Below are 16,470 nucleotides of genomic sequence, written 5' to 3'. Positions count from 1 at the left end.
AAATTTTTTGCATTACTAATACACTCTTCAAATTAACAAAGAGTGTGTAACTAATGCTTGCATTATTTATACATAACATAAAAAAATGTACCAAAAAAAGTACTACTAATATACAAAGCTAATGTAAACATTATTTTTGATAATACACTCTACCAAACGACCCTTTACAGTTTAGGAAAGCAAAATTCATAGCCTAATATATATTTTTCATTAAATTGTATCAAAATTATCCAAATTATTTGTCGCAAGTGGTAGAAGCTCTTTTTGGATGAATTTGTAAGGTCATAGCTTTTCTTGGAAAAACTTTTCAATTTGATCTTTTGATTTGTTTATTAATTACTTGTTCATTTTTAAATTGACACACATATTAAGAAAATAATAATTGACATAGTAAGTTTATCATTTTGCCCCTATTAATTATGAAATAGATGAATTTAAAATTTAAAATTTTCAAAAATTTATACCTTTTTCAAAATTAATTAATTGAGGGTATAATAGGTCAAAAAAAAATTGTTCTTTCTTAATTTGTCAAAATGGACAAGTAAAAAGAAAAATTTGAACAAGTAATTAAGGACGGGAGAGTATAATTTAATATGATTCATTCATCATGTTCTATCAAGTTTATCCAATGATATTACAACAGTTTTATCAATATTACTATAAAAAAAAATTATTTAATTGAAAATAATGATGCATTTTGCAGAATATTTAATCAAATATCGTTATATTTCTTTTCTAACAGTTGAATTAGATAGTTCCAAATCATCCAACAACTTAAATATAATCAGAAAGTTCAAAATTAGCTACAAAAATCAAATTTCAAAAGAAATAAAAAATTAATACTCATATTTCATGAAAAGGGAGAAGGTACACGGCAAAAGAATATTTAAGGCAATAATTGAGTTTAAACGGATGGATTACTACTTACCATATGTTAAAAAAAAATGAATACAAGATTTTTCATGCTATGAGAATTAATGTAAAAAAATGTGATTTCAGTCTGCCCTGATATGATGATAGTCATTTTATTAGTGAAAATGGTTTGAAATATATCAGAACTTTGATCTAAATTATTGTAACAATCTCAAATTTGGGCAGGATCTATTACCCTTTTGCACTATTTAATATTGAATTTTAAAGACATATAAGTGTTCACGTGGACATCATAAAAATTGCATCATTATAAATAGTAACTTGTCCAGCTGGACACTTATATATCTTTAAAATACACTATTAAATAATACAAAGGGTAATAGGTCCTGCCCAAAATTTGAGATTGTTACAACAATTTCGATCAAAGTTCGAATATATTTTAGACATTTTCCCCTTTTATCTATTTTATATATTTAAAAAGCTAATTTTTTTAGAGCAACTTTCACATATAGCAAACACAAAATTCATATTTGTATGCTATAGCAAAGTTTGCATAATTGTACTCCATAGCAAACATAAATATGTATATTTCGCTATACATATACAAAAGAAAGCAGTTGTATAATCTGTTTTGGTATACATATACAAAAAGATCAATTGTATAAAGTGAGAGAGGCGAGTGAGCGAGCAAGATCTGGGAGAGTGGCGAGCGAGATCTGGAAGAGGGTAGAGAGGGGAACGAAAATATATGTATATATACAATTTTCACGCATTTTATACATTTGCATTTTTGTATAAAGTGAGAGAGGCGAGTGAGAGAGCGAGATCTGGGAGAGGGGAACGAAAATATATATATATACACAATTTTCTCTCGCTTTATGCAAACACAAACGCATTTTATACAATTTGCGTTTTTTGTATAAAGTGAGAGAGGTGACTGAGAGAGCGAGATCTGGGAGAGGGGAAAGAAAATATATGTATATATACAATTTTCTCTCGCTTTATACAAACACAAACGCACTTTATACACTTGCGTTTGTATAAAAAACGAGAGAGGCGAGGGAGAGAACAAGAGTGGCGAGCGAGATTCACCAGGAGAGAGGTGAAATAACAAAAATTTGCTATGATGTACAATTAAATCAAACTATATTTATAGCATTTAATTTGAATTAATAGTTTGCTATTATATACAATTTTCCCCTTTTTTTATGATCTAAAGAAAATGATGCTGTTGTTGGTGAATGAATTTCTATTAACTAACTAACATTTTATTACTCTAAATTTTTTATTACATGAAATACTAAAGTTCACGTATATCAAGAAAAATATTTAAGGACATTTTATTATTGACCTTTGTAAAATTATAGCTATAACTTTGTAAATAGTGTAATTTATGTCCTGGAAAATATACAACTTAAATAAATGAAAGGATAAATATGGAAAATAATTCAAACATCTAAAAACTAAAAATGACTTACAAGTATGTTTGACAAACTTTTAAGTCAATCCAAACATACACTTAGAGTTTGTTTGGTATAAATGAAAACATTTTCAGGAAAATATTTTCCAATTCTCTCATGTTTAGTTAGCTTAAATATTTTGGAAAATATTTTCCAAATAAAAATGGTTTTCCTTCAAAACTTAGGAAAAACATTTTTCAAAACTCTCTTCCAACCTCAAATTACAATTTTTTTTCTTATCCCACACCCACTCCCCTAACCACCAAACCAGCCCTTCCCCCAACAAAAAAAACTTAACAATTTAAAATTTATATATTTTAAAAATTTAAGTTATTTTCCCCGATCACCCCTACCCTTAAAAAAAATAATTTAAAATTTTGAAATTATCATTTTCTTTAACCGACACCTACCCATCCCCAAAGAAAAAAATTAAAATTTTTATATTTAAAAAAAATAATATTTTTACCCCACCCCCTACTCCTACCCCTACCAGCTCCCCTCCCCCCAAAAATATTATTATTATTTAAAAAAATATTGTGTTTGAAAAATATTTTAATTTTTTTTTTTATCCCACCTTATCCCGACCTCTACTAGCCCCCCTCCCTAAAACTAGAAAAAAAAATCATTTTTACCCTACCCCCTCCCCCCCCAATTTTTTTTTAAGTTTGCTTTTTAAAAAATATTGTTTAATTTTTATTTTTTACCCCACCCTACAGTGACCCCCTTACAAAGAAATTTAATTTTCTTAAAAAAATAAATCCCAGCTGTGATTGGATCTCGATTCGAAAGTTGGGGTTGAAATTTCTATTTGAAAGTCGAATCTTTGGTCTCGCATCAATTGTTGGGTCTTGATGGTAGTCAAGTCTCGATTTGAGTGTCGGAGTTGAATTCTGAATTGGTCGATCGTATTTAAGTTTGGGTGTCAGGGTCAAGTCTTGGGTCGGCTATCCGGCCCCCGGTTCGAATGTCTCAGGTTGGAAGTCAGAGTCAGGTCTTGAGTCAGATATCTGAGTCAGGTTTTAGATAGGTCGTTCGGATTGTATCCTAGTTTGGGTGTTGGGGTCATGTCCTATATCAATTATTTTCCTAAAAAGTATTTTCTACTCTCTTGCAAAAAATAAAAGATATTTTCTGAAAATTATTTTTCATTCACCAACCAAACACTAAAAATACTTTTCAAAAAATATTTTCTATTCACTGACAAAAAATGAGAAAATAAGTTAAAATCCACTTGTTTTCAAGGAAAACATTTTCCTAATACATAATATGGAACATAGGGAGTATGAGTGTCATAGTATAGTTTTTTTTTTTAAAAAAAAATTTAAACAAAATTAGATATGGATATTAATTGAAAATAATATTTAAAAATGTGTGCACATAGACATTGATTTATTATTAGATTTAATAATGACGTGATGAAGTAGTGAAAAAACAAAATGAAAGGTGAGTGGTGAGTGGAGTGAAGATGTGTATATATAGAGGAGTAGCAAAGAAAGAAGCAATACAATACATTGAAACAGAAAGTGTAGTAAGTTAGAAAAATTGTGAAAACGGTTATCGCTTTGAGTTTTAGGGTTTCAAATCTTCAGCTTTCTTCTTTGCTCATGCTCATGTTCTTGCTCATGGAGTCCAAAGGTTTGCTTCTTCTCCAAGTTTTCGTAAATATGCATTTTTGCTCTGTTTACTCTGGTTAACTATCTTGAACTCATATTTCTTTGTTACCATTATGTAGTAGATCTTGAACAGATACTGAAGGAAGTTCATCACCGCTGGCTTCTCCCCCATGAAGTTTGTCAAATCTTGCGCAATCATCAAAATTTCTGCTTGACTCAACAGCTTCAACTCAAACCTCCAGGTTCATCATTATCTCCACAAACGATTTTCCTTTGCATTCATTTTAACTAATATAGCTTTTCTGTTTCAGCTGGTTCCATCTTTCTATTTGATCGGAAAGTACTACCAAATTTCAGTAAAGATGGTCACCATTGGAGAAAGAACAAGGACGGTGAAACTGTTAAAGAAGCTCATGAAAAGTTCACGGTATGCTCATTTGCTCTTATCGTGTTCTTGTCATTTTCAAAGACAATTTCTGATTTTTGGTGAATTAGTATCTAATTGGTCGAGTTGCCTAAGTTTTTCTGATTGCTCTTTTCAATCTGTAGTAAAAACATGAGATTGCCCGTGTTTAACAGCTTTGGGTTTTATCTTTGATTTAGTTTATCACTGACATAATTTTTTTGATATCTTTACTGCTTAAAAGCAACTTTTAGGAAATCAGATTACTTTTTTCTTTGGGTGGGGGAGGGTGTAATAGTTTATTGATATTGTGGGGAAAATCACTCTATACAAGAAATGTACCAATATAATTTCCGTATGCTTGCAAAGTTGGTTTTCACCTCTGGATAAATAAAATTACCAAGTTGAATTTTAAAGGAAGTCAAGAACCACCTATGAGAGACCATGTTAAATGTTCTCTCCAAGTTGTAGTAATGTTTCCATAATAAGGTTACTTTACGTTGGTTTTAGCGTAAATCAAGTGAAACAACACTATTTTCAGCTTGAATTGACTATTTTAATTGGATACAGATTCTTAGGCCTCTTAACATACTTATTGGTGCTAGTTAAAATAGCACTGATCAAATATAGAGGATTTTAATAGTCGACACCAGCCACCTTGTTTGGGATTAAGACATAGTTGATTATTTTAATTGAAGTGCAAAATCTTTGCCATCAGATGAAGTTTCTATAAAGTTATGCGGCCTAGAATTCCCTGAAAGCACCCTCCAATTTCATTATATATATCTATAAAGTAAGGCCTAAGTCAACCTCAAAAGTTAGCTCAGGGGAGGATTTCTCATGACAATATAACAGGACCATAACCCATTCCGTCAATCAATGTGGGACTTTTCAGCGTTGATACCATAACACAAGCCTCAACATTGAGAAACATAACAAGCGGCTAGCTCATGAGGAGAGGATTTCTCATGACAATATAACAAGACCACAACCCATTCCCTCAATCAATGTGGGACTTTTTAGCATTATAACATAACACGGGCCTCAACATTGAGAAACATAACAAGCAGGATCAGTATGTCTAACTCTTATACCATGTACATAAATGAATCTTGGGCCTTACTCAATCCCAAAAGCTAGTTCATGAAGGGAGGATTGTCCAAGACCACAAAAGGGGACCACAATTTAGTTCTTCAATCAATGTGAAACTTAACAGTAAGTTTGAACAAAGAATACAAAAGCTTATTGTATTTAGAAAAAACATGGATATATATGCAAGCTGCTCTTCTAGTTACTGTAATATCTGCTAAACAATAAGGCAACCTTTATTACTTGACCTTTATGACCAATAGAAATCCAGACAATTTGTATCAGTTGCATGAAGACTAGACGACCTAATTATATTAAATTCACAGAGCAATGACTTCTTTACATTTTGTATGTGTTGTCGACTAGATCTTGACCAAACGATTGTGCATCTAGTAACTTTCTCTTTATTTAAAACATCAACCTTTTTTCTGATTGCAGGCAGGCAGCATTGATGTTCTTCACTGTTACTATGTCCATGGGGAGGACAACAAGAACTTTCAGAGGCAAAGTTATTGGATACTTGAAGAGTGAGTCTCTGTTTTTGGTATCCTGTTAGCTTGGTCTGTGATGTTGCTTTGAGGTGAAGACGTGTGCTAGGGGAAAATTACAGAAACAGATTATGTAGTTTGACGAATACTTATCAGTTTAAGCCAGTTTCACATATAATTTCATTTTCCTTTATCTGATTTGATGTTTATCAGTTATCTGGATATTCCTTACTGTTCATTTTTTTGTCAGGTTTCCAAACTTTAATTATATTTTGTGCTGTATATTAGATCTAAAAGAATGAGAATGTATAGTATTGTTCTTCAAAGAATTTATCAAAGGTTGGATATGTAGAGGTTCTCTCAAAGGGTACTGTAGCAATATATATGTTTCCTGTTAATTTAATCTAGTATGGTTCCTCAATGGGTAGTTTGGATAGTCTGGTGTTCATAATATTTCTTTGGTCAGGAAATGGTCACGGTGGTTGCCTTGAGACCCAGAATATTCTATGATAAAACTAATAGGAAATGGATTTTGTTAGAGTACATTGGAGGCAAGATTACATGTTAACTTCACCTATTGAACTTAATGGAGGTTTACATCCCGGTATGCTTCTTACTCCTTCCCTTAGAAAAAGAATAAGGAGATCTGATTTAAGGAAAACAGGCATTGTCCTTTGATTCTGAAAGAGTTTCCTTCAAGGAATGGTGTTACTCTTTTAAGTTCAGTCCACACTACATAGTTGATGTTTCAGTTTACTTCAGTGATCAAGTATCACCCGCTGTTACTTTTTCTTTTCATTTTAGTATTAAGATCGGTCCTGTCTGACTTAGATTGCATGCACCTCAACAAATCCACCTGAAAGCTTATCCAGGTCACAAGCACAGGATGTCAAGATAACCTTGTCCACCCAGGTTGGAGCAGACTGCTCTCACAAAGTGTACGCTGGGAATCGAACTTGCATTCTCCAAATTGTTATTCCCATGCCTCAACCTCTATGCAATCACATTGTGACTCTCTATCTTTTTGTCGTAGAGCTTTCCTTAGGCTAGTGATTTTCCTCTAGCTTTCCTTGGTTGCAGTGGAAGTACCTCCAAAATAAAACTAATTATGGTGTGTATCTACCTTATCAAAAACAAAATTATTTATGGTGGTTTTGAGTCATTGAGAAGAAAGGCTAAATACATAGACAACTCCTTAATTGCGCCAGTTTTCTAACATGCTACAATTGCCCCAACAGGGGCACTCATTTTTTCAAGATGCTTCTTCAGAAACTCTTCGTTTGAGGGTTGGGGAAAGTTCTTTAGAAGAAGAAAGGGGCAGGGTCGAAGAAGATGACCGGTAGGAGGTGGTTCTGAAAACACAGTGCTTGGGGGTTGGCAGAGTTCTATGGAAGAAGAAATGGAGAGTATATGAGGAAGAAGATGACTGGTGGGGGGAAGGAGGTTCCGAAAACACAGTGCTGGAGGGGAGGGAGTTCTATGGAAGAAGAAAGGGGTCAGGGTCATGGGAAGAAGATGGTGGGCGACAGGAGTTGTTAAAATTCCTTTTTTTTCCCTCACAAGCTTTTTATTTAGGGGATAGCTAGGCTCAAGAGCCACATGGCTTTTTTTCATTTCTTTATTTTTTGCCATGTTGCGACAAGTGAAGCTCAATTTGTTTTACTGGCTAGTCATGAGGGACTTAATAGGCACACGTGGACTAAAGTTGGAATGTCTAATAGGTACAAGACTCAGTTGAGGTGTCTCAGTGAAGCTTGTTGCCAAGTTTAGGAGTTTGTCTATGCATTATTCCAAAAAATAAATAAACATTTACCACTTGCTGTAAATATACTAAAAGAAGTTGCAAAACTAACTCCAAGTTAACAGTCCCTGTTCATGCATTGCACATTTGATGGTGCTACTACGTAATTAGTAATTATGCCCACTCTTGTAGATCTCCTTTGGGGTTGGTTATGCTTTGGAAGTTTTGCTGTAGCAAAAAAAGATGTGCTGGAGGGACTTATCAAATCCAAAATAAATTAATAAATGTCCTCTAGGAAAATGCTCCATCACCAAGCTTTATGGTAATACTGGCTTATTAAGTAGGCTTGAGTTTTCCTCAGATAATTACATCCTTCTTCCTTTGTGCGACTTAGTATATTCTCTAGCTCGTATTTAAGTGCTTTATAGATATATACAATGAACATTCTTTATGGTTGAAACCTGCAGTTTCTATAGAAAAAGGAATGGCAGTGAAGATCTTAAGAAAATATTTTATGTTCTTAGTATCTGATATAGTCCTTGTAGATTTTAGCATGATCGTTCTTGATTTTATTTTACAGACAGTTGGAGCACATCGTCCTTGTGCACTACAGAGATGTAAAAGAGGTATTTCCACATCAGTTTAATCATATGGTCGTGTGTTTCTGGGGATGCGTTTCTGTTTGTTATTTCTCTGATTTTACACTTAATATCTGTCTTCTGTTTTTCATAGTCCTGCATCATATATATCTACATGGTGTTTGTCTGTGTTTTCTACTTTATAACTTGCAGATGTGGTGGCTAACATGATGGATTCATTCTATTATTTTTTTTAGATCCTGATTTGCAAAGAAATTTCTGGGATCGAGGAAAGGGGAATATGAAATGAATGTCTTATAACTACTAGGAATATTAGTACTCGCTCCATTTCATATTATATGGCGATGTTTGATAGATGGGAAATGTAGTTTGAGATTTTAACTGACATGTTTATGAAGCTACTGGTAGTGGAAAAAAGTATTGAAATATGGTTAAAAAGTTAGTCTGATAGAGAAAACATCACATCGAAGTTTAAAATTTGAATATACTAAATAATTTAAAATTATTGGAAGTTGTGAAAATTATATAGTATTAATATTACCAAAGCGAATAATGTCTAACATTTTGAAACGTCCCTACATAAAAAAAATATCAGATAAATTGAAATAAGAGTAGTATGATCAAGAAAGGAGGATTTTGTTCTCAGTTAAAGTGTGTGTACCCAATTTACTTGTATTTGCGTGTAATGTGTATAGTTATAAGTCAAACAATCTTAAAAACATCATAATGTTATATTGAAGATCAATAGAAGTTGTCAATAACAGGAAACATATTAGATTGATATGCTATACAGGAGTCTTTTTTTGTCCTGCTCATATGTTGGAAAAGATCTTTATGTTTGCATATTAATAGGTTAATTGTGCTTAATTAATCTAATAATTATCAGAATAATTTATCCACTTAGTTGTTCAAGGCAAATATCTACTGTTAGTCCTGGAAACACAATGGCATACCAGAAAGTTGTTGCATAGAGTATGCTTCTTCTGTATGTTTATATTAATTGGGGAAAAATACTCAGAAAATCTAGTCACCAGTTCCTTTTTTAGGGGGATGAAGACAGAGAGTTATCAAGCTACATGTAGCAAACTGACTTATTATGAGATGGCGTGTGATTCTTAGTCTCTATCATAGTAGATTAACATATATTATTGATATGTGCCATGCAGGGTTACAGAGTAGGTGCCTCCCGTCTGCAACCTGTACATCCAGGGTTATTGCTTGAAAATCCTGAAAGTAGTTCCAAGCCTTGCTTTGTATTAGGCCCAACATTTCAGAAATCTCATACATCAAGTCCAAGCTTAGTTGACTGGAAAGAACAAGCACTCTCTTCTGAACTTCACAGTGGTGATTCCAAAGGTAGTTTTCTCTTTGATGCTTCCCTTAATTCATAATGTTTGGATAAGGAAACTGGTACAGTATTATAGCACTTCATAAGTTGTTCTTATATAATACAAACTAAGGACCTTGTTTTGTCTTGTAAGGACTTATGGAGTTCTCGAGGTCACAGGAGAGGTTTCAGCTCAATCCACAAGTTAGAGCATTCATGTCTTCTGGCTTTCGTAGATCAGACAGAAATTTAAATGTTATGCTACAGAGAAAGTTCTACTCGGGACACTTTAATCTGGCTGATTTGCGGTCCAGTAAACTCACTTATGCAAGATTATATGCTGGTAAAGCTCTGGCGAACAACAGAAACAGATTGACAATTACTTCTGGGGAAGTATTTGAGGTACTATAATTTGTGCTATAGATGTATTCATGTAGTCATTGGTGTTCCTCTTTTTTGTTTTTCTTTCAAGAAGGGGGTAGGGAAATAAGCATTAAAGACAATTGAGATATTGGAAATTTGTAAGTTCTTGGTACATATCTTCAATGTGTTTCATCTGTAGGATCAACATGCTCCAAGCATATTTTTAGTTTTTTATCGTTTTCCATAGGCTGGTTCTGAACTTCTGATAGCATACCCAAAAGAGGTTAAGATTTTTATAAAGTACATATATAGAGAAGCATTTAATATAATGGTTGGCATATCTTGATTTAACTAGAATTATTCTTCTGACATCATGATTCATTGCAATGTGTCCAGTTTTTGAACATCTGCATTGTTCAGTGTTGGTGATGCAAATTCATGTTCAAAGGCAAACTCACTTTCAAATGTGGCTTTGGAAATTTCGGTTGCTCCATTTGTACATTCTTTTTTGGTTTTCTAAAAATAATTGCTATTAACCTATTATAGCTACATTAAGACTGACATTATCTTCTATCGTTTGCCCACAGGCTTGAACTGGGATATTCTAAAATAGTGGCATTCTTTTGGTTCTTAGAATATTGATATCCATGTAGTTATTATAAGCATTCCGTTTAACACTACTACCATTTCTTATTATTGTAGGAGAATATCCATGTTGCTCCAGCTCAGATTCAGAACATTTCCAGCTCTCAGACAGCTGTTACTCCTGATGCTGCAGTTAAAACTAGTTCCTTGGATGGTGGACTCAACAGTTATGAAGTTGGAAGCCTAAAGAAACTTGATATCCTTGGAAGATGGATGGATAGAGAGATCGGTGGAGACTGCAACAAGTCCCTGATGGCCTCTGATTCTGGCAACTACTGGAATACCCTTGACACTGATAATGGGGATAAAGAAGTTTCCACTTTATCACGTCACATGCTGTTGGAAGCTGATTCCGTAGGCACTTCTCCATCCCAAAAGCAGCTGTTCAGGATCTTTGATTTTTCTCCACAATGGGCCTTCTCAGGAGTGGAAACAAAGGTAAACTTATCTGATCTGATAGAATGGTCCATTTTTCTACTCGTAACTTTGAAATCACATGCAGATATATTGTATTAGTTGTAAATGTTAAAGATTCAGATATACAACATTATTTCTCTTCAGGTTTTGATTGTAGGTACCTTTCTTATCCATGGAAAACATCTTACCTGTCAGAAATGGAGCTGTATGTTTGGTGAAGTTGAGGTGTCTGCAGAAGTTCAGACTCAAAGTATTCGATGTCAAGTTCCTTTTCATGCTCCTGGACGTGTTCCTTTTTATGTAACCTGCAGCAATAGGTTAGCATGCAGTGAGGTGCGGGAGTTTGAATATCGTGAAAAATCATCAGAACTTGCTCTTGCCCTTCGACCAAGTGATGAAGTGCGTCTGCAAGTACAACTAGCTAAATTGCTATATTCAGGACTAAACAAAAAATTCTTGGATTGCTCCAGTGGAGAGTGTGAAAAATGTAAATTGAAGACTCAGTTATGTTCTTTGAAATGCAAGACTGGAAATGCTACTGAAAGATTAGAGGACTTACTTGCCATTATTGAATGCGATCACATCAACTTCAAGGATGTGCAGATTCAGAATTTCATGAAGGATAAACTTTATGAATGGCTAGTCTCTAGAGCACACGAAGAAGATAAAGGTCCAAATATTTTGAATGACAAAGGCAAAGGGGTTATTCATCTAGTGGCAGCCCTAGGTTATGAATGGGGGTTGCTTCCATTAATTGCTGCCGGTATTAGTCCTAATTTCCGAGATGCATGTGGTAGGACAGCTCTTCACTGGGCCGCACGTCATGGAAGGTGAGTGGCCCCATCAATTTTGTACCTGGACTAACTAATTTATCCTCAACATCAAAACCTTTTAGAGTTTATTAGCTCACTGCTTTTAAGTTTCTTCTTTCTCCTTTGGGCATCTAGTGAGCCTACGTTAAATAGCAGCTCTGTAAGGCAGGTCCAACCCAACCAGCTTCCTCCTGTATGCATTAAGAACATCACTCTTCCATTAAAGGCAGTTGTTTAGAGACATGTCACTGCTTTATGTTTCCTGTACCCATAGTTAATTGAAATGTGCATGCATTTATAATAATAATAGTTGAATAATGAAGACCATAAAGTTCTCTTCGTTTCTATAGTGTATTCCCTGCCATTTGATCAGGCATTTTCCATTGAAATTCACCTCGGGTAAGTGTGAATTTCAGTACTATATTTGTGAAGAGAAAAAACTGTCTGAGCACGTCCCAGGAATTCTGCAACAGAAGCTTCATAAGTGAGCTATGTGTTGCATTTATTGATACATTACTTCAGCAGTCGAATTATTGATAGCAAAAAGGAAAAAATCACCTTAACTTGCTAAGTCTAACAGAAGATCGATATTCATTTAAAATTAATTCATATTAATGATCTACTTTAGGGAAGATATGGTGATTGCACTTATCAAGCTAGGTGTAGCTGCTGGTGCTGTTGATGATCCAACTACTGCATTCCCTGGGGGGCGAACCGCTGCTGATTTGGCTTCTAGTAGAGGTCACAAAGGGATTGCTGGATACTTGGCAGAATCAGATCTTACTGCTCATCATCAATTATTGGCTACCAGTAATAATGCTTTAGACACTATTGGTGCTGGGCTTGAAGCTGAAAAGGTTTTTGAATCTGCAGTTCAAGAGATTGTTCCTTTGAATGGGACAATAGATGATGATGTTTCCTTGAAAGGATCTCTTGCTTCACTAAGGAAATCAGCTCATGCTGCAGCATTGATTCAAGCTGCTTTTAGAGCTCGTTCATTCCTGCAGAGACAGCTTACAGAGAGTAGAAATGATGTTTCTGAAGATTCACTTGACCTTGTTGCCCTGGGCTCCTTGAACAAGGTCCAAAAGGTGAACTGCTTTGAGTACTATTTACACTCAGCTGCCACAAACATCCAGCAGAAATATTGTGGCTGGAAGGGGAGGAGAGAATTTTTGAAGGTACACAACCGGATTGTGAAAATCCAGGTAAATGGACATGTTTTTTCTTCTTCCCCTTTTTTGTTTGTCTGCTAATAAGTATGACTTATGTTTAAGTACTTGTTTTAGCTAAACTGGTCTTTTGCTAAATTTCCATTGGGGATGTCCCATTTTTCACACTTTCTAGCATTCAGATAGCCGTTTTTGTTAGTTTCGACCTCTGGCCAATTAGAAAATATTATTTACAATTGGGTACTAAGCCTGTCAACTTCACCGTTCTTGTTAGTGATGTAACTTTTCACATGAGAAGTAGAAGAGTACTGTCCATAGTTTCGTTCTTACTAAAGACTGCACAAGAAGGGTAAGAAATTATATATTACATAGTGCAAGTTGTTTTTTCTCCCTCTGTTGGTCCCAATGATTTGGCTTTTGCTTAAACTGACTCTGTGCCGGAAGTGTAAGATTGTCTGACCCTAGATGCTTTAAGCAAGTGTGTAGATGATGATGGTTAGATTGTGACTGCCATCAAATCACTTCCGAACCCTGCTAATCACATCTCCTCAGCCCTCTTAGTTTACTGGCCTTTATGTACTTGAAATTTTACACAAACTTGTGGTGTGGACTTCTCATAAATCACTTTCACTCTGAAGTTTGTTTAGATAATCTTTCCCTGATGTATTTGATGAGGTAATTGACTTTTATTTCACTAACTTAAATTGGACTTTGCAAACATGTTTGCTGAATCATTAATAATCTCTCAACCTTCAGAGTGCAGTCAAAAAGATTTTACATCATGCTATGATTTCAGGCTCATGTACGTGGACATCAAGTTCACAAGCAATATAAAAAGTTTGTATGGTCAGTCAGTATACTTGAAAAAGGCATTTTGCGTTGGAGGAGGAAAAAAACAGGATTACGAGGATTCGGCCAGAAAAAACTAGTCAGAAAGGAATACTAGAGCCTGAGAAGAAGGACGAGTATGATTATCTAAGTATTGGTCTAAAACAGAAGTCTGCTGGAGTTGAGAAGGCTTTGGCAAGAGTTCAGTCCATGGTACGTCATCCAGAGGCAAGAGATCAGTATATGAGGCTGGTTGCCAAGTTTAAAAGTTGTAAGGTGAGTCTAATCTTCTGGTAGGAGAATTTAGAATCTAACAACATACAAGCCGCCTCTTGTAATAATGCAAGGGCCAGCAACGCATTGTACCTGTGTTTATTTTACTATCTATTCTGTTATGCATGACATGGTAGATCTCTTGCATGTAAACCCACTTCGTACGAGGAGACTGCACCTCTTATCTTATGTATGCTGAAGTCCAGTCCTCCGTGCTTGTACATCTAGTGGTGAAAAACAAGAATGAGTGGGTTTCTTGCAGTAGATAAGCATAAAGCTAATGTTGTTGTTGTAGATCCCTTGTGCTTATCCACCTTAAATGTTACTATTTGCTACGAATGCCAGTGACCAATCAACTAACAGACTTTTGTTTGTTTCTGCAGCTGGATGACGGAGGGAGAGAAGTAAATAGGTCATCTTCACCAGTCTAGGTTTTCAATATATGAGCAAAGGCTCTCCAATTGTTTGTAGACTAAAATGTACTGATTGTAGTCTAACATGTCTGAAATATAGTCATCTGGGAAGAGAAAGGAGGGGTACATACATTGCGTTTTTCTGGTGTTGTCATCATACCCGGTTCCCATGAGGTTAGAATGATCAAAATGTACAGAGAGATTGTATAGTGCATTTAGGCTGGAACCCCAACAAATAGATTCCATCTACTGGGAGCATAAGTAAATGAGAAGTATGTGTGTCAAATATATTCTTGCATAGAATGTTAATACTCCTGCAATGTTAATATTTTTTTAAAATATAATGTTGTAGTTTTCTCCTTGTTATGCCTGCCATCTGAAAGCAAAATTTGGTGTTCTTGCTCTGGGGTATTGAAATAATTATGCAGGCAGAGAACTACTTAAACTACCATGAGTTTTTTCTTAATTATTATATACTAGGTAAATTGCCCGCGCTTCGCGCGGTGGTGAACTACGACAATAATCTACTTCTGAAATTGATAATATAAGTGTTTTCGAGTGGGTACAACCCTGCGATAAATTGTCAAGAATATTTTATCCAAAGATGAAATGAAATATTTTTTTAATCTTAAAACCAAAATGATTTGATTCTAAGTGTTTATACATTTTGTTATTAATTCTTCATTTTACTATAGTTATTCATCACTAAAGTCTTTAGAAAAGATATGTAATTGTTTCATTGTCTATATTTATATTTTCAAAAAGTGGTACAAACATTTTATTCATCAATTGCGAGAGTTTTTCTCCAATTCAAAGCCTCTATATATAGAATCTAAATACTCCCTCCGTCCACAATTGTTTGGCAGGTATACTAAAAATAGATGTCCAAGATTAATTGTCAATTTAAACAATCAATAAATAATTAATCACTTTTTTCCAATTCTGCCCTTAATGATTGTGTAGTTCAATTGAAAAGTTATGTGGACTTTTGGTATTTTTGATATAGTAGGGTTATATTAGTCAAATTACATCTTGTATTAAATTTTCCTTGAAGGATGTGCATGACCTTACCCTGACAAACAATTGTGGATGGAGGGAGTATTATACATCTTATATAATTAGTTGTGTACTTGATAAGTCAATTAAAATTTAAAAACACATCTCTTGGAGTTCAATAAAATAACGTATATCGCTCAAATAATTTGGATTAAATGACGTCTTGGCAAGTCCCTTATTCAAAATCATTCGCAGTCGATGGCACTACTTTGATTGCCAAAAGACATATTTTGTTGTTTATGTTTCGATCAATATGGTTAAACTTATTTTTTTTTTGCGATTTTAATATAATGTTGGGATAAGGGTCTGAAAAATATCCCAACTTTGGTCGGATTTGCTGTTGCGATACTAAATTTTCATGAGGACCTATTACCTCCTAGACTATTTAATACTGTATTTTTTACCCCCTGAACTATTTAATAGTGTATTTTAAAGGTATATATGTGCCCACGTGGACACATTACTATTTATAATTTTGCATTATTTTTTATGTTCACGTGGGCAAAAATATATGTTTAAAATACGGTATTAAATAGTCTAGGGAGGTAATAGATCCTCATGAAAGTTTAGTATCGCAACAACAAATTCGACCAAAGTTGGGGTATTTTTCAGACCCTTATCCCTATAATGTTTATAAGGAGATAATTATTTCTTTAATACTTGATTAATATGGATTCATCCTACTTTGAGGGGTAAATCATTGACTCTAATCCAACATTTGAACCCCAAACTTTTAATTAAGGTTGAGTACAATACTTACCATCCCACTACTCCTTTATTTTTTGGATGTCACTAATCGATTGAATGTCTCGATAAGATAGAAAGTTGAATAACTAAAACTCCAAGGTAGTGTGGAACCACTTTAACTTCTGAACACTCAAAAGTCTCTTCTTGGACA

The 16,470-nt window shown here is 34.3% G+C and overlaps 1 protein-coding gene across 1 annotated transcript; it reads left to right on the top strand.

Moving 5' to 3' along the window:
• Positions 1-3,947: 3,947 nt before the first annotated feature.
• On the top strand, positions 3,948-14,538 carry LOC125814895 (calmodulin-binding transcription activator 2-like). The gene is given in 13 exon segments (XM_049494344.1): positions 3,948-3,968; positions 4,069-4,188; positions 4,258-4,373; positions 5,877-5,965; positions 8,248-8,293; positions 9,433-9,622; positions 9,748-9,995; positions 10,659-11,039; positions 11,163-11,848; positions 12,459-13,038; positions 13,799-13,913; positions 13,916-14,106; positions 14,487-14,538. Coding segments are annotated over 13 exon segments (2,823 nt in total). The 5' UTR covers positions 3,948-3,955; the 3' UTR covers positions 14,535-14,538.
• The last annotated feature ends 1,932 nt before the right edge of the window (positions 14,539-16,470 follow it).

The sequence above is a fragment of the Solanum verrucosum genome, unplaced genomic scaffold (genome assembly GCF_900185275.1).
Source record: "Solanum verrucosum unplaced genomic scaffold, falcon-dt-bn FXZP01000265.1, whole genome shotgun sequence".
Taxonomy (NCBI): Eukaryota; Viridiplantae; Streptophyta; class Magnoliopsida; order Solanales; family Solanaceae; genus Solanum; species Solanum verrucosum.
This window is presented reverse-complemented; position numbering and strand designations above follow the sequence as displayed.